Source organism: Exserohilum turcica, assembly GCF_000359705.1.
Source record: "Exserohilum turcica Et28A unplaced genomic scaffold SETTUscaffold_26, whole genome shotgun sequence".
Classification (NCBI taxonomy): domain Eukaryota; kingdom Fungi; phylum Ascomycota; class Dothideomycetes; order Pleosporales; family Pleosporaceae; genus Exserohilum; species Exserohilum turcicum.
Genome location: NW_007360092.1, coordinates 130415 through 152781, shown reverse-complemented (window position 1 = coordinate 152781; position 22367 = coordinate 130415). Strand labels below are relative to the sequence as shown.

The window sequence follows — 22367 nt, the reverse complement described above, 5'->3', positions numbered from 1 at the left end:
GGGCGTATGCTCGACCACTAATTGGATCTATTAAAGGGCTTCCAAAAAGGGACGTGGTTTTATAATATCAGTCTCCACACTTGCGAATGGGCCATCGGCCAAGTTCAACACACATCCTCAACCTCGACATCGGTGCCAGATGGTGGTCCGAGATCAGAGCGTAGTGTGCGGTTGAAGAGCTCTTTGAGCATCTCAAAACAGATGCCTGAGAGAGCAGCATCATAGCGTCCCTTGCTTAGTTCGTCGCGAATAAAAGCGTCTGTTAGCCTTGTTAGCACTGCAACGTAAATTTATCAACGCATTAGACTTACGTTGGGCCCAAGCCGGCTCGTAGAATGAAAAGGTAACACCGGCTTCATGGAGCGTCTTTCTGATCAAGTCGCGGCCCGCGGGTGGTACGTGGGTGTCCATTTTACCGAATATCATGACGAGTTCCCCCTTGATGTCTTTTGCGCGAGCAAGCGAATCGTCCTTCTTGCCTTTTCCTAATGTGGCGCTGTGAATGTCGGTCGCAAAGTAGCAGATTGCCGAAACGACACGGGGATCCAGAGCACAGCGGTATGCCAAATGCCCACCCAGGCACATGCCTGCGAAACAAGTAAATCATGGTGTTCTGAATGGCAACGAGGCGCTATTTTGCTTACCAGTGGCACCAACCCTGCCATTGCAGGTTGGCAGGTCAAGCAGTGCATCGATTGATAAGGCGGCGTCTTCATCGTAGGCTTGGACGGTCTTTGTTATCTTCCACTCGTTGCCCTTGTCAGTTCCAGGGCCATCGTAAGCAAGTGGTTCGGGGCCGGTGAATTCGTGATAGGACGAGGGCGCTGCAACAATATAGCCCTGGGAAGCAATTTGTCGCGCGAAGCGAGCCACAGGACCAGTGACTGCACAGCATGTTAGTCGAGGCGATTGGGCATGTCATGGGAAGGATGAATGAAACAGGGTCCCAACAGGATCATATTGATCCACGTGGCGAATTAAACTCTGTAACTGAAAAAAAGCAGGGCTACCTTGATAGATTTCGGAGAAGACGACGACGCCAGGGAACTTTGCTTTTGGGTAGTTTGGGATGGTGGGGTGAAAGATGAAGATTCCTGGTACTGGGTCAGTTTGGGATGTGTGGCCGATGCACGCCAGGTCCACCGACTCATGTCACCGCCGGCCTTGGTCGGCATATCTTTGTGTGATTCTGTGATGAGCATTGCGAAGGTAGCGGGACGCTGGTGTGTGTGTGTGTGTGCATGTGTGTTTGTGTGTATGTGTTGCGTCTACTGTCTACACCCAGTCGCGTGAGTTTGATGATGCGGCCGGGGCAGGAGTGGGGTGGTGGGGTAATTTGGCACGGTCCATGTCGCTGAAGGGACCGTTGTACTACTTAGTAATAGTAGTTGTGGCTTTGTTTACACGCTGCTGCATGAATCGGGATGAAGCTGCATTTGGGGAGAGGTGTGAAGTAGTTGAAGTGTGCATTGGATAACCATGTAGTAAAAAAGAAACGAAACGAAAAGAAACAGAGGGAAAAAAAGAAAGGGGACGTCAGGCTGCTGGCGCTATACGTGGAGGCAAAGCAGAGGTAGAGGCAGGGCTCGAGGGGATGCAGGTGCATACGTCATACTTGACTGGGAGCGAGCACAAACACTAGGGGGTTTTAAATTTGGAAGACTACGGGGCCCTTGCCCGTGGCCTTGGCCTGGGAGGCTTGTTCCGAGGCCATGACTGCTCGGCGGGCCAGGGAGGCGGAAGCGCGGATGAAGCACCTGGGGAGAGTGGTCGTGGTCGTGGCAGTGGCAGTGGCAGTGGCAGCAGATGCGCCATGATGTCAGCCATGGCATGATTAGTATCCATGTACAGTAGTGTTGAACGACCACGACAGCTAGACGCGAACCAGTCACGGCCATGATGCGACGGGTACGGCGGCACTTGGACGTGGACATGGCCTTGGGTACAGATGCACACACACACACACATGTGGATGGGTTTCGTCGTCGTGGGCCAAGGCGGTGCAAAACGTCTGCCATGGCTCAATAGCCACAGTGATAGGGCCTCACCGCCAATGGCGCCATTTCGGCGGGCGTGGACCTGTTTGCCGCATCGGCATCTGCCCTACACAATGTGCTTGTACTGGCTGCAGTAGTGCCATGTCCAGCCGTTTGGTTCACGGGGCGTTTAGCTTGCTGGCCGTTTGGTTTTGTGCTCGGCCAGGCTGGGCCGGGTCGCGTCCAGCAGCACGCTCGCATGGCAACGGGGGCCAGCTACACGCTCCTGCTTACGCGAGCATGCATGGCGGTGAGATGAGAACAGAGCCGAAGCACGCCATGGTGTGCGACAGACAGGGTGTCGAGGGGGCTGGAGAGGATTGGCGGGCGGGAGGCAGCCATCGGTGCAGAGGGTGCAGAGGGCACGAGGGCGCGGGCGCGGGCGAGGGAGCGTGTGCGAGTGTGCGAGTGTGCGTGTGCGTATACTATGGAGCGACATGTGTGGGTGGGCAGAGGGCCTCGTCGAGACATGTTGCGCGTGGTGTTGAGGGGTTTGCAGGGAGGGGCCAGCTGTCACGCAAAAGGCAGGTGGGGGTGGGCGCTGGTGCTGGCGCTGGCGTTCCGAGACCCAAAGAGGACGCGCAGCGCCAGCCTCAGCAAACGTGGCTTGAGCCGCCATGTTTGCAGGCAAAGGCACGGCGGGTGTGTTTGGATGGATATGGGCAGACAGTCGTAGCGTGTACTGTAGTGTGCATGTCTGTAGTGTGTACCCAATGGTGGCGGGCTTGGGCAGAGGCATTTGCTGGAGCCGTCAAATGGGCCCGTGCGCCTGGGCATCCTTGCCCGCCGTGCTGGGCCCGTGCGCGCTGGGTGGGGAAAGGAGTGGGCCATCTGGCGCTACCATCGTGTTTGATAGCGACACCCGCGCCCGTCTACGAGTGCGAGTACAGTACTCGCATAGCCGCAACCCGCTGTCGAGCCATGCGATGCTGGGCCTGGATGGCCTCAACAAGGCCCTGCCAACGGCCGCAGCCATGTGTTGAGCTGGCTGTCGGCGGTCCAACACAGGCTTGGCTCCCACAACAAGACGACCGCCACAACAGCAGCAACACACACACACACACACACATGTATACACATGCATTCCTACATGATACATGCCTCATGTGACGTGCCGTGTGACGCGCATCCTCTGACATCTCATGGCGGGCCTCGAGTCGAGCGGATGCAGCCATACAGTATGGCGTCAGTGCCCAGCATCGCATCTGATGCCAGCTACTGCTGCTACTACTTCTTCTTCTACTCCTACCGCCACTACTACCACTACTACCACTACCACTACCACCACATACTAGATACAACTCACATACGCAGCTCCTGCACGGCACGCGCTGGCTGGCGGGCTGCTGTCCGTCGTGCAAAGGCCCCAGCCAGCATCAGCCCTTGGCCTCGCGGGGCGCTAGGCGCAATGGAGTGGTATTCTGTGTCTGTCTTGTCGCAAAGGCCGCCAGGATAATGGGCCGTGGAGAGCGAGCGACGAGAGCAGGCCAAAGCCGTGTCAGATTCAACGCAGGGATGCAACAAAGGCGCATCCACTAGCGCTATCTGGGTGCGAGCCAATCACCGCCTGCAGGGATTCCATTCCCAGAGTCAGTGCAGAGGCTGTCTTTTGATGCCCTGTCGTGTCGACTGGATGCTTTTGGGCTGCTGCGTGCGCATGCCATCGTGTCGTGCTCTACCACTACCACTACTTACCAGGGGGTGGTGCGGGCGGCGGTGGCACAGAGGCAGCAAGCGCAGCGGCGTGTTCCAGGCGTGAGCCAAAGAGAGGTGCAGCAGCGGATGCAGCGGGCGGCCGGGATAGGGAGGGAGAATAGTGGCCAGGAAAAAAAGACGACGCGAGGCGCGCACTGGCCAGAGGTGCAAGCACAGGTGAGAAAGGGCGAAAAAAAATGAAAGGCGGCGCTGATTCGCACAGGGGGCGTCGTCTTGTTGTGGGCAAACACAACGGTGAATGCTTTTGGGGGGGGGGGGAGAAATTGGCTGGCTTGCCCGAATACGGCTTGCCGTCTTGTCGCGCGCCGGAGATCTGGAGGGGCTAGCAGCGGCAGCCTGGCAAGACGGCGGTCGGACGTCGGCAAGGGTGGCGGTGGTGGTGGTGGTAGCAATAGGCGTGCAGTGAGTGGCGGTGGTTATTAGTGCGTGGCAGTGGTGGTGGTAGTGGTGGTGGTGGTAGTGGTGGTGGTGGTAGTGGTAGTGGTAGTGGTAGTGGTAAGTAGTGGTGGTGTGCCGCTGCATATTATCTGCCTGCCCCCAACCGCCGCCGTTCGCTCGTTACCTAGGTCTACCTGCCCAGGGCATACGACGACCGACCGAGTCCCTATTGTACGTATCCATGTATCCATGTCGACTCCAATCCCCCACTGCCAAGCCCCGTCCCCCATCGCCCTCTCGTCGACACCCACTGCCCCCGTCCCCGTTCCCGTCCCCCCATCGCTCTGCCCAAACAACAACAACAACACCACCGCCACCACCACCACCCATCACTGACTCGTTCCAGCTCCTGCTAGGTCGCCCGTGTCCCACAGCGGAGGTGCCTCGCCAACTCCCCGCGGCACAAAAAGTTTGAAACTGGCCACCACCCACCCCCACGGCCCTCGCTAGCATCCCGCCCGCCCCGACATTCGTCGTACTATACACAGACTGCTGCCGGGCCCTGTATGCGGTCGCTGGTTGCTAGTCTATCACCATGGACACCGAGGACGGCCAGATCTTCATAAGGGTGCGAGACACAATGGCGCCGGCCTGCAACACCACATGGACTGTGACTAACGCGCCTCCCAGAACTTGGCGTACTTTGTACGAACACACGAAAAGGCCCTTGCAAACGCTCTGCAGCTGCAGAGACAGAACCCCAGGAATGGCCAGGCCATTGCCTCGCCCTCGTCGCCCAGCGGCCCCGCGAGCCCGCCTTCGTCCGCGTCTTCGTCATCGAGCGTCTGGGCAGCAGCCCTCTCTCTGCCCTCGCTGACTTTTACCTCGCAGTCGATCAAGCCGGCAAAGCTCACACTGACACCCCATCATCTCTTCTACATCCTCTCCCGGTTCGAGGACCTCGGCATACCTGTCGGCCCCATGAATGTGCGTTTAGAAAACATCCACACCGATGCCTCACCCACCAATTATGTCTCCTTCCTTGGCAGCGCCCAGCGCAACAAGACAAAGTCTTCCGATCGCGACTCCATACATTCCGTATCTAGCGTCCGCAGCGTGATGTCAGGCATGTCGTCACTTTGGTCCACTCTCCGTATCGGATCCAACAGTGAAGCCAAAGCAGAGAAACAAAAGGCCCAGCTGCAGGAAGACTTGAGGTATCTGTATTCTGCCTTTACCAAGATTCCGTGCTTGAGGCTCGCTCCTGACCACAAGGCCCGCCTCATCGCAGGCTATGAAGAGTTTCCCTTCGACACTGCGGTCCCCCTATTCGCCTTCAAGAATGTCACAGCCCTTGAGATACACGATGTAGACTTTCGCCATTTCTACGGCTGGGACCGGCTGGCCGAGAACCTCCGCAGTCTGACGGTGAAGCGCGCAGGTGTTGATGACCCCGCTGATCTGCTCATCAACATCGTGTTGGATGATATTGACAAGCGTCGTAGGCGTTCGGCCAAAACTAGCGCACCCTGGTCCACTGCAAGCCCCTCCCCAAAGCATGCTCAACTAGCTCGATCAGAGTCCCCACCAATCTCTCCCACTGCAGCCGGCAAGCAGAGCACCAGCCCACGGGGGGCCACGGTCAGCCGCGAAAACTCGTCCAGGTCTCACCAGCGACAGCGGAGTACGTCTCCATCGCGCCCGTCGAGCTCTCGCCATGGCTCTTCTCATGCCCATGGCAGGAGCACAGCAAGTGCTCCAAACATTCGCCGTTCGTCTGGAAGTTCGAGCTCCAGCGTACGCTCTACTACGCCGCGCGGCAGCTCTTCCAACTTGCTTTCTCTGGGCTGGTTCCCCGCTACCAAATGGCGCTTCTTGAGGCATTTGAGCCTGGCCGACAATGCCTTGACCACGATACCGGCTGCCAGCCTCGCCCCTCTAACCAATACATTGCAGTCGCTGGATCTCTCGGCTAATTTGTTTGTTGAAATTCCCGAGAGTCTTGCTAGCCTCACCTGTCTCCGTGCACTGAATCTTTCCAACTGTATGATTGATGGGTTGCATTCATTGGGACGCAACCCCCTCCCAGCAATCACAACTCTGAATCTCCGGTCGAACCGCCTGACGTCATTGGTCGGCGTCGAGCGGCTGCTGTCCCTAGAGCGCGTCGACTTCCGTGACAACTGTTTGACGGATCCCACCGAAGTGGCGCGTCTCACGGGCGTACCCGACATAACCGACGTTTACGTTGGCCGTAATCCCTTTTGCAAGACGCACGCCAACTACAGGGTCACCATCTTCAATCTGTTCCGCAAGACGCCAGGCTATACAGAGGACATTGTCATCGATTCTACAGGGCCGAACAACGCCGAGAAGAAGCAGCTCGTTGACCGAGTGCCCGAGCTGCATGCAGTCCCTGTCGTCAAACCCCCGCCCGAGGATGAGTCGCAGTCGTTGCCATATGTGCCCCCCAAGGTTGTCAAAGCCGTCGACACGCCGCCGGATATGCCTGGACTGCTCAAGCGCACCAGCTCCCTCCATCGCACCAAGAGCGGGTCCCGCAGTGGGCAGGACACGCAAAAGAAGAAGAAGGGCCCTAAGAGACGCATCGTTGAGCTTTCGCAGAATGAATCCATGCAACAGTCTTCGCAGTCGGCTCTGACAAGTCTCGCTTACGAGGACACGGTCATGGGCCAGGCGCCCAAACTCACAAAGCCAAACAATGCGGCCGCCGACGTAGCTCGATCTGAGGAGCAGGCCAAGGGGAAGGGCACAGGAGATGGCAGCAAGAAGACTACGTCAGACGGGCGCGCTGTCGCAGACGAGACTCACACGAGCCATCAGCAGCTACCTCCCATCGACACGACGACGGCGACGAGCAAGCGCGCCGAACCGCCGTCTAGCGACTATGAGGTGGTGGATGGAGACGACCTTTACAAGAAGAAGATTGAGGCGCTTAGGCAAGATTTTGGGAATACCTGGCTCAGCGCACTGGGGGATGAAAATTGGGACTCGACGTCAGTGACCAGCTTCCCATCAGACCGAGGGTACAACTCTCCCACGATGCAACCGACACTGCCCCGCACACCGAGCCAGAGTATCGTCTCGGGCCGTACTCTTGGCTGAAAGGCACACGTGCACCCTTAGCACGAGACCAGGGTGCCAAAACGTCTTGTAGCATTTTCCGTTGCTAACCCTACCTGATTTGCACACTTTTGCGATACCCAAAAGATTTTTCATTCTTCGGTTCTTCAGCTCAGTTTGTCCCTCGTCGAGGCGGTAAAGGTGTGGGGGGGATTTTTTTTTCTTCTTCTATTTTATTCAGCTCCTACTTTGTCTCTCAGGTTTTTCTTGTTATTAATGTGTTTATGCAAGGCGTTGGATGGCTAGCGGGTCACGATGGGGTTGAATGCCGCAATGTGCTACGCTCGTTGTACCGATCAAAAAAGCTACCTCTGATGTCTGTTTCGAGTTGCTCGCGGCATCTCTCTACCCATGTCATGGAAAGGTGGCTGTAGTCGGGTTCATATTGGAAGCATTCCCAGATGGTCAGGTTGGGTTCTGTAAGATATCTTTTCTCTTCTCTTCTTGTTTTTTTCTCTTTGTACGAGGAAGCGACGTCAGACATGGGCGCAGGCAGAAGGAGGAGCGGGAGGGGGCGTTGTTTGATGTATTGCATAATGAGCGCGCATGTTTGGTAGATGTTGGCATGAAATAGAAGATGGATGCTGGCTTCGCATGTCTCAGGCGATGGGGATGGCAAAGTGCTGGGCTTGCGCCGTGAGGTGAGGTGAGGCTCTGGTGACGCGAACCAGGCCCATGACTAGGTTGTTGGTAGCTCCCGGGCGAGGTACATGGATATGAACAGAGTCGAACGGGCCGCCCGGCACGATGTGCACGTAGGGCGGATGTCATGGCCACGTGAGAAGAGCTTCACCCAGCCTAGCGGCGAAGCAGGCGGACACGGGCTGGCGAGGCCGAAAGCGCGGGCTGCGTGTTAGCTAGGCTTACATATACAGTACTGTGTGTGTGTGTGTGTATGATGATCATATTAATACATGAATAATACTGCTGTGCCAGCGGGCGCATGGGAAACAAGGCATAATAAATGCTTAGTCGGATGGGGGACGTGCGGGCGTGGGAATGGTACCCAAGGGCTCGCAAGAACTCCCAACGGGGGCCGTCCGAGCACCGGGCGAGGCGAAAGGGTTGTGCTTGTTGATATGGGGATACCTGTGTGGGCTGCGCCGTGGGCAGTCGAGCGCGAGGAGGGCGGGGGGGGGGCGCTGAGGCGTTGTTGTGGGCGGGAGCCTGTCGAGTGGGATGGCTGCGAGTGACTTCACCGCCTGGGACGGGCGGGGGGGGACGGGCGGTGCTCAAAGACGTAGGCTGGGCTGGCGACGAGCGAGCAGAGTTGGTTGAGGGCTTGCAGCGTCGGGGGCGAGCGTGGCAAAGGGTGTGCAGTCGATGGTAGGCCGAGTTGGGTTGCGGTGGTAGAGAGGATCACAGCGCTCGAGTAGTTTTGCAGAGTAGGCACGGTTTCAGACCTAGGCCTGGCTTGGCACCAAAGCTGTGCTAGCCCAACAGAGACGCGCGTCGGGGCTGTGGGAAGGCGGCGGCCGCTGGCATGGGAGACGGACGGGAGCAGAGCAGCGCAGCGCAGCGCAGAGACGGCGTGTGCAAAGCCCTCTGTGCCCTCTGCCCTCTGCCCTCTGCCCTCTGCCCTCTGTCCTCTGTCCTCTGTCCTCTGCAGTCCCCCCGAGTGCCGCCGCCAACGTGCGCTGTCCTGTCCAGGCACCCGCCGCTCTTCACCCCCCCCCCTTCGCAGCTGACCGGGTGCAACTGCCGCTAGCAAAAACACACACACACACATGTCTACTGCTACAGTAGTCTGGGCCCGCGCCGCCTGCCATGCACCCTCGACCCTCGACCTTGGACCACCATCCCTCCTCCATCCTCTTGACCAGCGCAATTTGCAGCCGCCCCACTCGTCGCGTGATCCCAGCGTTGCCAGCAGGCACTTCTTGAGGGGCTTTGAGCCATACTCCACACGGCGACAGCCCGCAACCACCTGCCGCTCCATTTTTGTCGATTCATTCACACCACAGGTACGTCACCCGCCCTGCCCTTTGTTCCCTTCCTTTCTTTGCTCTGTCGCTGCGAGCCCGACGCGATGCACGTCTGGAGATGCAGCCGTCGTCGTCGTGCACGACACGCTCTTGCCCTGCCCTGCCCTGCCCTGCCGCCGCCGCCTGGCGTGTTTTCGGCTGCGTCACCTTGGACCTGCCAAAAGCCGACGACTAGAGTGCCGCTAACACCACTGGCCGCAGCAAGGACAGACAGTCGACGCATAAAGCCATCGCCAGTGCCACGCGCCAATCTTCCTCACCTACCCACGCGAGGTTCTTCCTTGCACCTTTAGCCCACCGAAGCCAGTGCCAGTAGCAAGTCACAGCTATGGCCGAAAACGAGGTGGACTTGGACTCTATCATAGATCGCCTGCTCGAGGTCCGCGGCAGCAGGCCCGGCAAGCAGGTGCAGCTTCTGGAAACAGAGATCCGCTACCTGTGCACCAAGGCGCGCGAAATCTTCATCTCACAGCCCATCCTGCTCGAGCTTGAAGCACCGATAAAGGTCAGTGACACGGCCCGCGTGCTGCAAAGCCCAGTGCACGGCTTCAGAGCACCTACTGACGAGTACATGTGGGCAGATTTGCGGAGACATCCACGGCCAGTACTACGACCTGCTGCGGCTGTTCGAGTATGGCGGCTTCCCCCCCGAGGCCAACTACCTTTTCCTAGGTGACTACGTGGACCGTGGCAAGCAGTCGCTCGAGACGATATGCCTATTGCTCGCGTACAAGATCAAGTACCCCGAGAACTTTTTTGTCCTGCGTGGCAACCACGAGTGCGCCTCGATCAACCGCATCTACGGATTCTACGACGAGTGCAAACGAAGATACAACATCAAGCTCTGGAAGACGTTTACCGACTGCTTCAACTGCCTGCCCATTGCCGCCATCATTGACGAGAAGATCTTCACCATGCACGGCGGGCTGAGCCCAGACCTCAACTCGATGGAGCAGATTCGGCGTGTGATGCGGCCTACCGATGTGAGTGGGGAGCGCGCGGGCACCGTGGCCCGGCCAAGCGAGTGCAAGGCAAGTACTGACAGGGCCGTGTAGATTCCCGACTGTGGTCTTCTCTGCGATCTACTCTGGTCGGACCCAGACAAGGACATTACTGGGTGGAGCGAGAACGACCGAGGCGTCAGCTTCACGTTTGGGCCCGATGTCGTGTCTCGCTTTTTGCAAAAGCATGACATGGACCTCATCTGCCGTGCGCATCAGGTGGTGGAAGACGGCTATGAGTTCTTCTCTAAGCGACAGCTTGTGACACTGTTCAGTGCACCCAACTACTGCGGTGAATTCGACAATGCAGGCGCAATGATGAGCGTCGACGAGAGTCTGCTGTGCTCATTCCAGGTATGTTTTTTTTAGCGCGACTTTGCAGGCAGCTGCGTGTGTATATGCAAGCACTGACGGGTGTGTGTGTGTGTGTGACTATAGATCCTGAAGCCCGCGGAGAAGAAACAAAAGTATGTTCCCAACCTTGGTAGCAGCCGACATGGGTCGCGCACCAAACCATCCCCGAAGTAGTGGCCACGAGCTTGATTGAGAACCAATACGAACTTCTTATGCAGCAGGTTTGGGCGCCGTTAGATGATGGCAATGGTTAGCCCCCCCGAGTCCCGATGGCGAACGACCGGAAACACACGCGATGTCGATTTCGTTACCCACGCTTTGGCACGACAGACGGCCCTGTACATTTGTAGACGATGCTGTGGTTCATTCTTGTCCCTGGAGTAGGGCTGCGCGCAATGACTGATGACGGGAAAAACTGCGGTTGACGGCGGTTGCCCGGAGGAAGCGAGCAAGATAAGAGTGTGGCTTTTTTTTATTACGTTTTGGACTTGATTGGCAGCAGCAAGATGGGGGATATTGTAGCACGCACGGAAAAGCCAGCGCAACGGTAGGCTAGCAGAGACGTGGAAAGAAAAGAGAAAAAAAAAGCAGCAAGCATGACATGCAAAGAGACGGACATGATGATCAAGGGCCGTGGATAGGGTGTTATGGTTGTTGCATGTTCTAGGTGTACAATGGGCGACTGGATGACGATGAGGGGTGTGGGTTGTCTAGTGCGTGTGTGTGCGTGTGTGCGTGCGTGAGTGTGTGTGTGTGTGCGTGGGCAGCATGCGGGAGTTTATCGCAGGGCCTTGGATTGGGCTTGTCAAAGGCTATTGATCCGTTGTGGACTCGTGGACTGTTCTGTCGTGGGGCAGTGAGAGGCTTACATGAGATAATGTCTGTCATTTTTCTTTTCTTTTCTTTTCTCTTCCTCTTTTGTTTCTTTCTTTTTCTCCCTCTCTCTCTCTTTCGATTTTTTGTTTTGTCGCGTTGAAAGAGCAAGGGTTGTCGGGGGGGTGCAGGATCAAGATGTAAGCTAGTAGCGTCGAAATGGAGTATGCGTATCCCCCATGTGGCGTGTGAGGGTGTGAGTGTGAGTGTGGTGATGATGATGACGATGAGGGTGACAGTGATGGCCATGATGCAAGTGCAGGGAAGAGGGCGGTATGGGGGGCGGGTGTGCAGGCTTGTATTGGGCAGGGCGGATTAAGCGGGAGAGGACGAGGACGAGGACGAGGAGGGCAGGTGCAAGAGCAGGCAGACGAAGACGTGTTAGCGCGGGCCATGAATGACGGCACATGGGGCTTGGCGGGCTGGTGTCTGGTGGCATAGCAAGGCGCAAAGACTCGGCATGAAACTCTGTGCATGATGATGTCAAGGTGGGAGCTGGGTACAGTGATGGTGGTAGCGCAGCGTGTGCCAGAGACGGCGGAAGAGAGGCGGGCGTGACCTGGACGTGGTGTGTCCATGTGCATGTGCATGGGATTGGGCCCGAGGGCTTCGCGCGGCAACGCTGGGCGGTACTAGGCCTGCGAGCAGCATAGTATACCAGACACGAGGGGGTAAGCGCCGGGCTCCGGTCGCAGCGCAGCCACTGCCACGACCCAACCCGGCCTAACAGGGCCTAACACGAACATGGCGAACCACCAGCCCAGCCCCAGCCCCAGCCTCTGCTATTGAAACCCGCCAAACCACTACCCACTACTCACACTACCCACTCTACACACTCCTGCTGCTTTTTCCCCCCCTCCTGCCCTGTGCATCCTTGTCGCCGCTGCTGCTGCTGCTGCTGCCACTGCTATTACCGCTTGCTACGCTTATTGTCGTCGTCGTCGTCGTCGCCGCCGCTGCTGCTGTTCCTCTTGTTGAGCCCCCCCGTCTTGGCCCCAATGTATGCGCTGTAACCCAGTCGCGGCCGCACACCTCCGAGGCTCCTCGTGCCTGTCGTCACTCCTTTGCCCACCCGTCCCACCCACCCCCATCCGCGTCCCTCCATCAAAGCGACTACGTCGCGCCTCTCTCTCTCTCCCCCCCTCTCTCTCTTTCCCCCGTCGCTCGTTGCCATGATATGATTTGGCCCACCTAGCTCAGCACAAACGTCGTTCCCTAGGACGAGGCTGTAAATATGGCCGAGTACGCGTATGTCATCCCGCGCATCTGGCGAGGAGGGCGCAATGTCCAATGCCACTGCCCTCCGCCCCCCTCCCTCCCTCCCCCCCTCGCCATGCCCTCCACCTCCCCTCGCCGTCGCCGTCTTCTTCTTTCCCCTCCTCCTCCTCCACCACCACCACCAGCCCTGAGCCGGTGGTGCGAGTCGACGCCGCCGCTGACATGACCTTGTTCTCTAGTTTCATCGCCCATTCGGCCCCTTGGGCGCACAACTCGGGCGCCATGACGCCGTCGCGCCTACGCTCCCTTTCACCCATGCCCAAGAACCACGTCACCCGCTCCATCTCCACCCCTCAGCTCGCCAAAGCCGCCCAGTCGCTCTCGCAGGCGCACGCCCACCAGGAGAGCGATGGCATCAACACCATCCCCGACCCGCGCTCCGCCACGCCCCAGCCCACGCACTCGCGACGCGACTCCAACGACTCGCATCCCGACTTCAGCCAGGAGGTGTCGACGCTCAGCACCAAACTCATCAATGCAATCAACCACTCGACCATGCTGGACGACTCGCTGCAGCAGGCCCGCCACGAGCTCGAGGCGGCCAAGGACAAGTTGATGCTCCTCGAGGCCCAGGTCAAGGAGCACGAGAACAAGGTCGCCAAAGGCCTCCTGGTCGAAAAGGTGGTTTACGACAAGATGGAGAAGCAGCTGATGAGCGAGCTCAAGGAGGAGCGCAAGCGGAGAGCCCAGGCCGAGGCTGCCAAGCGCAAGACGGACGGCGAGGTCGAGGCTCTGACGGCCGCCCTGTTCGAGGAGGCCAATGTGGTAAGTTTGACTTTTTGCTGCTGCGCGCCATGGCCGCGTCCATGGCTAACAAGTACCAGATGGTTGCTGCTGCGCGCAAGGAGACCGAGGCTTCCGAGCGCCGCGGCGAACAGCTCAAGCAACAACTGGGCGACGCCGCCGTGCTGCAGCATTCTCTCCAGGACCAGCTGCAAGACCTCAAAAACGTTGTCGAGAAAATGAGCTCCTACGGCGACGACAGCGAAAGCCATATTCTTACCACCACCAGCACCACGGCCCCTTCGACGCCCGCCATCACGCCCGCCGACAAGATGAGCAAGCTGTTCGAGGCCATGAACCTGACGCCCAGTACCCCGGGAACAGACGAAATCACCCCCGACCACCCGCTTCACTTTTCCCATCTAATCCACCCAGTGCTACGCTCCGATCTCACTGCATTCACCGAGTTCCAGGACATGCTCAGAATTAGCGCCCGCTCAGCCCCCGCCAGTCGTGCCTCGAGCGGCAACTACAGCAGTCTCACTGTCCTTGGCCTTGGTTCGCTGACCAACAGCTCCACTACTTCCTTGCCGTCCAAGTCATCCACGCCAACTACCCACTCGCCCCGTGAAACCGGCGCTTCTGCAAACATTCCAAACCTCAAGGACGAGAAATTCTACAAGCGCGCTCTAGCCGAAGACATTGAGCCCACACTGCGTCTGGACATTGCCCCTGGCCTGTCGTGGATGGCACGCCGTACAGTCCTCAGCAGCATCACAGCCGGTTCCCTGGTTGTCGAGCCTAACCCGGCTTCTTCGTCGAGGTTCCGCATGCCCATCTTTCCTTGCTCGCTGTGTGGCGAGTCAAGGTCGGGCGACCAGTACGCCCGGAAGTTCCGGTTCAAGCCGTCGGATACAGAGGATGCTCAACGTTACCCGTTATGCGACTATTGCTTAGCCCGGGTTCGCGCAACGTGCGACTACATTGGCTTCTTGCGCATGGTCGCTGCCGGCCACTGGCGCGCTGAAACAGAAGAGGAGAGAAAGTCGGCGTGGGAAGAAAGCGTTCGGCTTCGTGAGCGCATGTTCTGGACAAGAGTTGGGGGAGGTGTTGTTCCCGCTTTCATTCCTTTACGAGACAGTCCCACGAGTCCGACGTTTACCAATGGCTCTGCATCGCTCAAGCCGAGACGAAGTGAAGAGAGCATGGTATCTTTTGAGCCCAGGGATGTCACGGTCAACGGCTCAGTGACGGTAAATGAGCCGAGGAAGAGCGAAGAAGATCCGTTCCAGGCCAAGGAACAGGAGAAACTGAAGCGAATCTCCATTGGCAACACCGTCATTTCGGCAGAAATGTCGGAACCTGAGACCACCACGAATGTGGGCCTGGGACTGGAATCCGTACCAGTTGTGAGCACAGAACAAAGCCAGTCAGAGCCGACGCCTACTTTGACTCCACCGGAAGAGCAGACGAGTGAGCAACAAGCAGATGCTCAGCTTCGTAGCGAGATCCGGAAATCACTCGACGCAAAATGGATGGCCGAAAGGCCGGCGCTAAAACACCAGCGATCATCCTCCAACCCGTCGCCTGCCTTACAGGTGAAGAAGAAGAAGGAAGAACGACTTAGTCTGAGGATTCCAGGCACCATGCCAGGAGCTTTTGAATAAGCCGATTCGTTGCCAACTTCACGGGCTGGTTTGCCATACTACTTAATTCACTTTCCTATATTCCATACATCATTATTTCATCTTTGGATTCCGCTGTCATGGGCATTGCACATTGCTTCAAGGAGGAGGAGCACAACATTAGCATTTTGGTAAACATTTCATCTACAGAGCATTGTTTTGAGGCGTGCAAAAGGGAGGGAAAGGGAAAGGGAAGGTCAAGTATACAACACGCCTAGTCTGAAGATTGGCTTGACCTGGATGGATGGGTGGGTGGATGGCACGGCTTGGGACCCGGAGTCGGGTGTTATATACCAGGAGTTCGCGGTCGTCACTGTTTTTTTTTCTTTTTTCTTTCCTTGTGTGTTTTCTTTGATTTTCTCGGCATGCATAGGGCGGGGGGCACGCGTCGAGGCGAGGAAGGGAGGGCGAGGATGAGGACGAGGAGGTATAAGGAGAATCATCAAGTTGATTCTGTCTTCTACCTCATGCTCTCACCCTCTCTTTCTAGCCTTTTAATGTACTATATATACAACTGATAACATGTTTCATTTAGCAAGAGATGAACCAAGCAAGTCGGCAGGGCAAAGGACAACAAGGACATAAAGAGGAGCAAGATGGGGGAGAGTAAGACATCAGAAATCTTAATGAGTGTTGTCGTGGTCATCTATGCGGTTTTGCTTTTCCCCATTCCTTTCTTTTTTTGGTTTTGTAGTTTGTACCAGACTTTTTTTTGGATGCTTGGAGATCAAGTCTGCGTGTCAGACAATGCTGTATTTATAGGTATCTTGTAGCCTACAGCTACACACTAGCTGTACAACCTAATCATGTAGAGAGAGGGCAATTGCCTATAGAAACGGCGTTAAGACGAACAGCCACCATGTTGCAATGTATGTAGAGGATTGGTAATGTAACACTGGCCATGGTCTTGTACATGTGATGATGCCCGTAATAATAGACATGTAATTGTTTTTTTTTTCTTATTTTCCGCAGTCAACTGGGAACGTAGAGTGAGACAAGCATCAAGCTCCCTATTATTCGTATTTTTTTATACACACATATATACACACACTGACTCATCTTCCTGTAGGGTTGGGAGTTGCCTCACACTAGTCATCATCGCCCATCCTTTCTCCTCCCCCTCCTCCTCCCCCCTTCATTCCTACATTCAAATCTACAATGTCCCTTATTTCCCCTTGCCCTTCCCTCCTCTCTTCCCTCCTTTCCCACCACCAGCCTTGCTCTTCTTATGCTTGTCGCCTATCGATCCATCCAACAACGCCGTAAACGTCTCACTGCGTGTTTTGGGCGCTCGGTCTGGCGTTGGCATCATGGATTCTTTTTCTTCATCTCCTTCCTCTTCTCCTTCGTCGTCGTCCATGTTTTGGTTCGAGAGCCGCTTGTTGCGTTTTCGTGTCACGCGTGCCTCGGCTTGCGAAGGCGTTGCATCTACGTCTGTGCTGCCATCTTCTTGCTTTGCTGCTTTCTTGTCTTTTTTGGGTAACCGACCGCGTTGCTTGGCTTGTCGTGTCGAGTCCATTTCTGCCTGGGGCTCTGCGAGTGATTCATCCTTGTCCACGTCGTCTCCAGCTTCAACATCGCTATCTTCTGTGCTTTGTTTCCTCTTCTTTTGTCCTCTTTTCCCCTTTGCTTTGCCCTTCTTCTTTTGCTTCTTCGAGTCGGCATGGCTTGATGATGCTGCTTCTGAGTCGATATCCATGGGTTCGGCTGCATTGACGCGCGCTTTCTTGATCGCTGGCTCTGATTCCTCCAGTCCTTCTAGCTCCTCATCTGATTCATCTTGATCATCGACTTCGTCTGCACCCCTCTTCTTGGGCGTCACACCCTCACCCTTCACTTCCTTTCCCTCGTCATCAAACTTCTTGTTGATCTGCTGAGCTTTCAGGTGTGCCCTCGCCCTTTCCCGTGCCATGCGCTCCTGTCTCTCAAGGTCATACTTGTCGTTGCCTGCCAAGCCGTGCTTGATAAACCGCCCTGCCGCAGCCACATCCAATCGCGCCCTACCCTCTGCGCTGCCCTTGATGCCGCGATCCTCAATCACCTTGATCTTGGTGTTGTACTGTCTCAGCCGCGCAATCTCTTTGAAAATGGCATGCTCCGTCGCGTTGACGCCAGACGCTGTCAGCGATGCGAAAAGCAGAGATTCAATGGCGTATGCCGAGAGGCAATATAGTTTCGCCTTGTCGAGTAGCGGTAATGATGACGCGGTCGTGTGAAGTGGTGTCGCTAGCAGAGGCTCGAGCGCCGTAGAAAGCTCGTCAATGTTGACTTCGAGGTCCTCTACGAGTTCGGGGAGATCGATTTGCGGATCCATGACTGTAGACTACAGGTCGCGGTCGTTGTAGCAGTTGTCCTGAATCTTGCGACGGTGGGCGACAGGCGGGGCGATGTGGTGTTGATAGCGTCGCGAACCTGTGAAGCAGTCCAAAGAAAAGTTGCGGGCCGAGCGCAAGCCCGCGCTAGCGCCGACCCCAATCTCCAACCTCTGATACATCATAGCGTCATCCACCAAACCCTCACAAGTCTCGACGAATACACTCCCTCGCCACTAACAGAGCTGAGGCTTTCTCGCATATGTGAAGACACAGTGTTCAAACTGTCTTCCTTCTTCGTCTCACAATTCATCCCCAGGCTCCGGCCTCGGATACCATACACACGAGTAAGATGGAACCCCGGTAGCAATTGCGCCAGCCGGGTGGCTTATCCTCATTCGAGGGGTCTCATGACAAGCTGGAGGAAGGAGGAGAAAGCAGCCATGGACGAGGAGTCGTTAAATGCGTACGTCATGCAAACTGCTTCACATCTCGGTGAAACTCATCCTTTGTAGCACGGACACGCTTGACGAACCCTTCGCCGAGCACACTTCTCGTGATACTGCCGATTTCTATCGCAACCAACCTGTAGTTGACCGGAGAATTCATATTATGGGTATTGGCAACGTGGGAAGCTTCATTGCTTATGCTCTTCGCGGGATCCCCAATCCGCCTCCAGTGTCGCTCATATTTCCACGGTGGGAGAGACTGAAGGAGTGGACGGATTCGCCACAGAAATTGACTCTGATCACCGACGGCAATGCTGAAATGCAAGGCGGATATGATGCGGAACTGGCTATACCACGCATGCGACATCACGGGAAAGAGGTAGGCTTAGTCCCTTCGTCAACGGAAATTGCTGTAGGGATGCAGGGAAGCATCAACATCTTGGAAGGCGAGTCAACAGAGCCCATCGGTTCTTTGATCATATGCTCCAAGGCTCCATATGTTTTGCAAGGTCTGTCGTCTGTAAAGCACCGACTACACAAGGATTCTGTCATCTTATTCCTCCAAAACGGAATGGGAATTGTCGAAGAGGTCAACCAAGATATCTTCCCTGATCCAGCTACAAGACCACACTACATGCTTGGTATCAACTCTCATGGAATGCACACTTCGCCAGACGGTCAGTTCGCAACCGTCCACGCCGGGTTCGGGACAATCTCCCTGGGAATACTACCACATGAACGAGACCGCCGACCAGACTCTCCTTACTTACCCGAACCAAAGTTTGCCGCTAAGAAGGACAAAGGACCAATGTACCCCAGTCCCCCTGATGAGCTCAACCCCGAGTACCCACCCCCGAGCAGCGCAAAGTTTCCTTTTACACCCAACCAGCGTTACCTTTTGCGCACCCTTTTGCGCACCCCCGTCCTAAGTGCCGCAGCTTTCTCGCCTCCAGATCTGCTTCAAATGCAGCTCGATAAGCTCGTAGTCAACTGTATTATCAACCCCCTGACGGTTCTTCTCGACGCGCGAAACGGTGCTATTTTGAATAATTACGCTTTGACACGCACTTTTCGCCTCCTTCTCTCGGAAATAAGCCTCGTCATTCGCTCGTTGCCAGAACTACAATATATTCCCAATGTACAACAGCGGTTTGACCCGGGGCGTCTAGAGACGGTGGTCGTTGCTGTAGCAAATCTCACTAGGGACAACGTCAGCAGCATGTTGGCAGATACAAGAAAGGGAATGCAAACCGAGATTGACTACATCAACGGCTGGATTGTGAAGAGGGGCGAGGAGTTGGGCATCAAGTGCGCAATGAACTATATGTTGATCCAACTGGTCAAAGGAAAGAGACTCGTTATACAGCATGATATTGAAGAGAGCGTGCCATTTGTGAAGGGAAAGGAGGGAAGGGCTGATTCTGATTTGACCATTAGAGAGGGTGAGGCAAAGGCTCCTAGTGAGGAGAACTCTTAGTGGGCAAATGCAGTTAGGGCTAGAATACAATTCAAAGCTGCGTTGAGCGATTCCTCAAAATGAAGAATTGGTTCATATTTCCGTCTACAAGAGAGTTACAACAATAGCATGTGCCCCAAACACCAAGGCGTCGTAAGCATTCAACTCTTGTTATTTCTGCAAATGATACTACCGCATTCAGTCCAATCACCTAGACATCTGCCTCCTTTAACCCCTTCTTAAACCTATCAATGGCCCTGGCCTTGGTCTCCTTCCAATCCACGTGCGGTTTCGGATACGCCAACTTCTCAAACTCTTCCTCTGATAAGCGCGCATAAGGCGCAAACACAGCTTTGCCCTTGACATTCTTGAGCTCAGGCACCCACTTCCTGATATAGTCGCCATCAGGGTCGTTGCGCTCGGCTTGAGACACGGGGTTGAAGACGGTATATGAGGGCTCCCAGCCCTGTGTGTTATTAGAGAGATCCCAGTCTATTAGCGTTTCCGCAAAGTAGCGCTCGCCGCGTCGGTAGTCGAGCAGAAGGTTGCAGTATAGATATGACGAGACGTTCATGCGGAGCCGGTTATGCATATAGGCTTCTGCGTTGAGTTGGCGCATGCCTGCGTCGATGAAAGGCTCGCCCGTCTGTCCCTTGTACCATTTTTCCCAGCCCTCCTTGTCGTCCTCCCATTGCACGGCGTCAAATTTTAGGTTCTGAGGGAGATTCATCGATGTGTGCGGTGTGGTCATGGTGGTTTGGCGGTATAGCTCGCGAAATACGATTTCACGCACCCAGCCATACACTCCGCTCGAGGCCTTGGATTCTGTGAAGTCGGTGCTGCCGCGGTTGTAGTCGACGACTTTGCGGAGGGCTTCGCGCACTGAGAACATGCCTGCGCTAAAGTAGGCCGACATGCGCGACGTACTGTTTGCGGCGGGGTTGGAACGTGTAGAAGCATAGTGATCAATTTGCTTGAGGAACTTGTCCATGCGTTTTGCTGCTTCAGTATGACCGGCAGGCCATAACTTTCGTATCCTCTTCTTGTCTTCTTCCGACTCAAACTGCTTGTCCTTGGCCGGTTTAGGCGCCGGTGTGTCAAAAAGATCTTTGAGGTCTTTCTTCATAGACGGAGAGTTAGCGGCGGGTGCAGGGTGCGTATCAAGAAGCTCGGGTTCATTTCGCAGTCTGTTGAGCCAGGCTTTGTGATACGGTGTAAAGACCTTCATTGGTGTCCCGGCACCTGTGACCATGGTACCAGGCTCCACAACGGTTTGGTCGTGATACAAAGAGACCTGAATATCAGAGCCGGAAGTCTTGATGAGCTTGAGATCCCGGCGCATCTCGTCAATCTCGTATTCGTAGTTGCCAAAGACATGGGAGACTCGTTGTTTCTTAAGCCATTCCACAGCTGTTTCTACAATCTTCTTCCTGTCATGGCACTCGATAAAAACTAGCGGTATGTTCAGTTCCTTGAGCTCTTTCTGCATAATCTTTAACCCCTCGCACATGAAGTCTACCCTCGCAGGGCTTGTTCCATGCCATGATTCGTCCGCAGGGCAATCGACGTAAAAGCATATCAAAGGTTTCGTTGCGCTCTGAGCAAGTTCAGAAGCATGGTGTAGTGCGGTGTTGTCTTGAATGCGGAGATCCTTGGGATGAAACCAGTGAGCAACCTTTGTCACGTCTTTGACTTCATCTTGTGCGCCCAGTGCTTCCTGGACCTGGTCGTACGGGAGATTTTCATCGACTTGCTTTGCCCGTTTAATCGATGTGTGGCCGAGTTCAGAGCGCTCGTACGACGTTCTCTTTGGCATATTTACGTATGATGTTGGGTTATTTGTTTTTGTAGGCTTGGACGTTGACCGACTTGGGAGACGCGTCGTGTTAGTGAAATTACGGCTCAAAACGGGCTGAAGTCGAGTTGGTTTGACGGGAAAAAGACGGGATTGCGAGATGGAGATACGTTTGACAAAAGACATTGAATTCACATTAAATGTCCAGGTGTGCCATTGTTCCAAGGCATTTGAAAACTCCATAAACGGGTTCAAAGTGGTGACGTCGGCGAACCAATTAGACTAGAGCCGATCAAGGCCACACCATGATGGACAGCGGACATGGAACACCAATCGAAGGCCTTGCTATCGTCGTTTCAGATGGGAAACCTGGAGATCCCCCTGGCTCCCGCTGCAGCGTGTAATCTCTATCCGCTCTCTTGGATATGGTCTTTTGCATCTGTACCTAGACGAGGTTAGATAAGGGGTTCTGTGGATGCAAGGGGCACACGACAGTTAGCCATGCACCGGGGTCCTGTAGGCAGGCCCTGTGGGTTCAAAACACGCGATAGACACACGGCGAGAGCCGGTCTTGAGGACGCTGCTGTTTTGCTCCATGACATGGACAGCCCAAGAGACTGGTTCAGCCGGCGAACCATGTCACGTGATGTAGCTACGTCAACCTCGCCGTGCCAACCTCGTAGCAACCTCGTAACAACATCATGGCAACTTGGTCGCTTAACCTGCATCCTTTCCCACCATACCGCTGGCATTGTATCCGCCTAGGCGCTACCAGCCAAGAAACGCTTTTCGAACCGTGCCGACCATCAGGAAGACACAAGCAATCGAGGTGTGCCTTGGGGAGCACACAGCATCGGGTACGGTTCCGTCGTCTGCCCTGAGCGTGCGTTGCCAAGCCATGACAGCGCAGGGAGGCCGATTCTGATCTCACGGTGAATGTCTACACGGCGAATCACACACACCAACTTTTAAGCAGAAATCTTTCATCAAAACTCGTCAATTTTCTATCAGATATAGGGGTAACACGTCGCGAGAAACCGATTTACGCCACCTCTAATGTGTGCAGCCCTCTCGTTGAGGTGCTAGAGGGGGTATTGTCGGTATTCTTGCGACGTGTTCGAAATGCGAAAATCTTCGAGAACGCACAGACCGCCCCGATGACTAATAGGGAGACTACCAAAC

General features: G+C 55.6%; 7 protein-coding genes across 7 annotated transcripts; 4 read left to right on the top strand and 3 right to left on the bottom strand.

Annotated features, from left to right (window-relative positions):
- Positions 1 to 2: 2 nt before the first annotated feature.
- SETTUDRAFT_177743 (uncharacterized protein) lies at positions 3 to 1202 on the bottom strand (the record flags this gene model as incomplete). Its single annotated transcript, XM_008028557.1, has 5 exons — positions 3 to 259; positions 312 to 587; positions 645 to 884; positions 1011 to 1094; positions 1148 to 1202. 5 exons carry the CDS (start codon positions 1200 to 1202, stop codon positions 105 to 107), a joined length of 810 nt encoding a protein of 269 aa, XP_008026748.1. The 3' UTR covers positions 3 to 104.
- Positions 1203 to 4725: 3523 nt separating this feature from the next.
- Positions 4726 to 7256, top strand: SETTUDRAFT_111514 (uncharacterized protein; the record flags this gene model as incomplete). Its single annotated transcript, XM_008028556.1, has 2 exons — positions 4726 to 4758; positions 4821 to 7256. 2 exons carry the CDS (start codon positions 4726 to 4728, stop codon positions 7254 to 7256), a joined length of 2469 nt encoding a protein of 822 aa, XP_008026747.1.
- Positions 7257 to 9587: 2331 nt separating this feature from the next.
- Positions 9588 to 10788, top strand: SETTUDRAFT_111519 (uncharacterized protein; the record flags this gene model as incomplete). Its single annotated transcript, XM_008028555.1, has 4 exons — positions 9588 to 9764; positions 9841 to 10242; positions 10315 to 10614; positions 10699 to 10788. The coding sequence occupies 4 exons, from the start codon at positions 9588 to 9590 to the stop codon at positions 10786 to 10788; spliced, it is 969 nt and encodes a 322-aa protein (XP_008026746.1).
- Positions 10789 to 12987: 2199 nt separating this feature from the next.
- Positions 12988 to 15155, top strand: SETTUDRAFT_161852 (uncharacterized protein; the record flags this gene model as incomplete). The annotated part of the gene is made up of 2 exons (XM_008028554.1): positions 12988 to 13530; positions 13590 to 15155. The coding sequence occupies 2 exons, from the start codon at positions 12988 to 12990 to the stop codon at positions 15153 to 15155; spliced, it is 2109 nt and encodes a 702-aa protein (XP_008026745.1).
- Positions 15156 to 16377: 1222 nt separating this feature from the next.
- On the bottom strand, positions 16378 to 17487 carry SETTUDRAFT_152128 (uncharacterized protein; the record flags this gene model as incomplete). The annotated part of the gene is made up of 1 exon (XM_008028553.1): positions 16378 to 17487. A coding segment is annotated over one exon (1110 nt), but the record flags the coding sequence as incomplete, so codon positions are not given.
- Positions 17488 to 17895: 408 nt separating this feature from the next.
- Positions 17896 to 19411, top strand: SETTUDRAFT_161850 (uncharacterized protein; the record flags this gene model as incomplete). The annotated part of the gene is made up of 2 exons (XM_008028552.1): positions 17896 to 17951; positions 18001 to 19411. 2 exons carry the CDS (start codon positions 17896 to 17898, stop codon positions 19409 to 19411), a joined length of 1467 nt encoding a protein of 488 aa, XP_008026743.1.
- A 190-nt stretch (positions 19412 to 19601) lies between these two features.
- SETTUDRAFT_40190 (uncharacterized protein) lies at positions 19602 to 21206 on the bottom strand (the record flags this gene model as incomplete). Its single annotated transcript, XM_008028505.1, has 1 exon — positions 19602 to 21206. One exon carries the CDS (start codon positions 21204 to 21206, stop codon positions 19602 to 19604), a length of 1605 nt encoding a protein of 534 aa, XP_008026696.1.
- Between the last annotated feature and the right edge of the window lie 1161 nt (positions 21207 to 22367).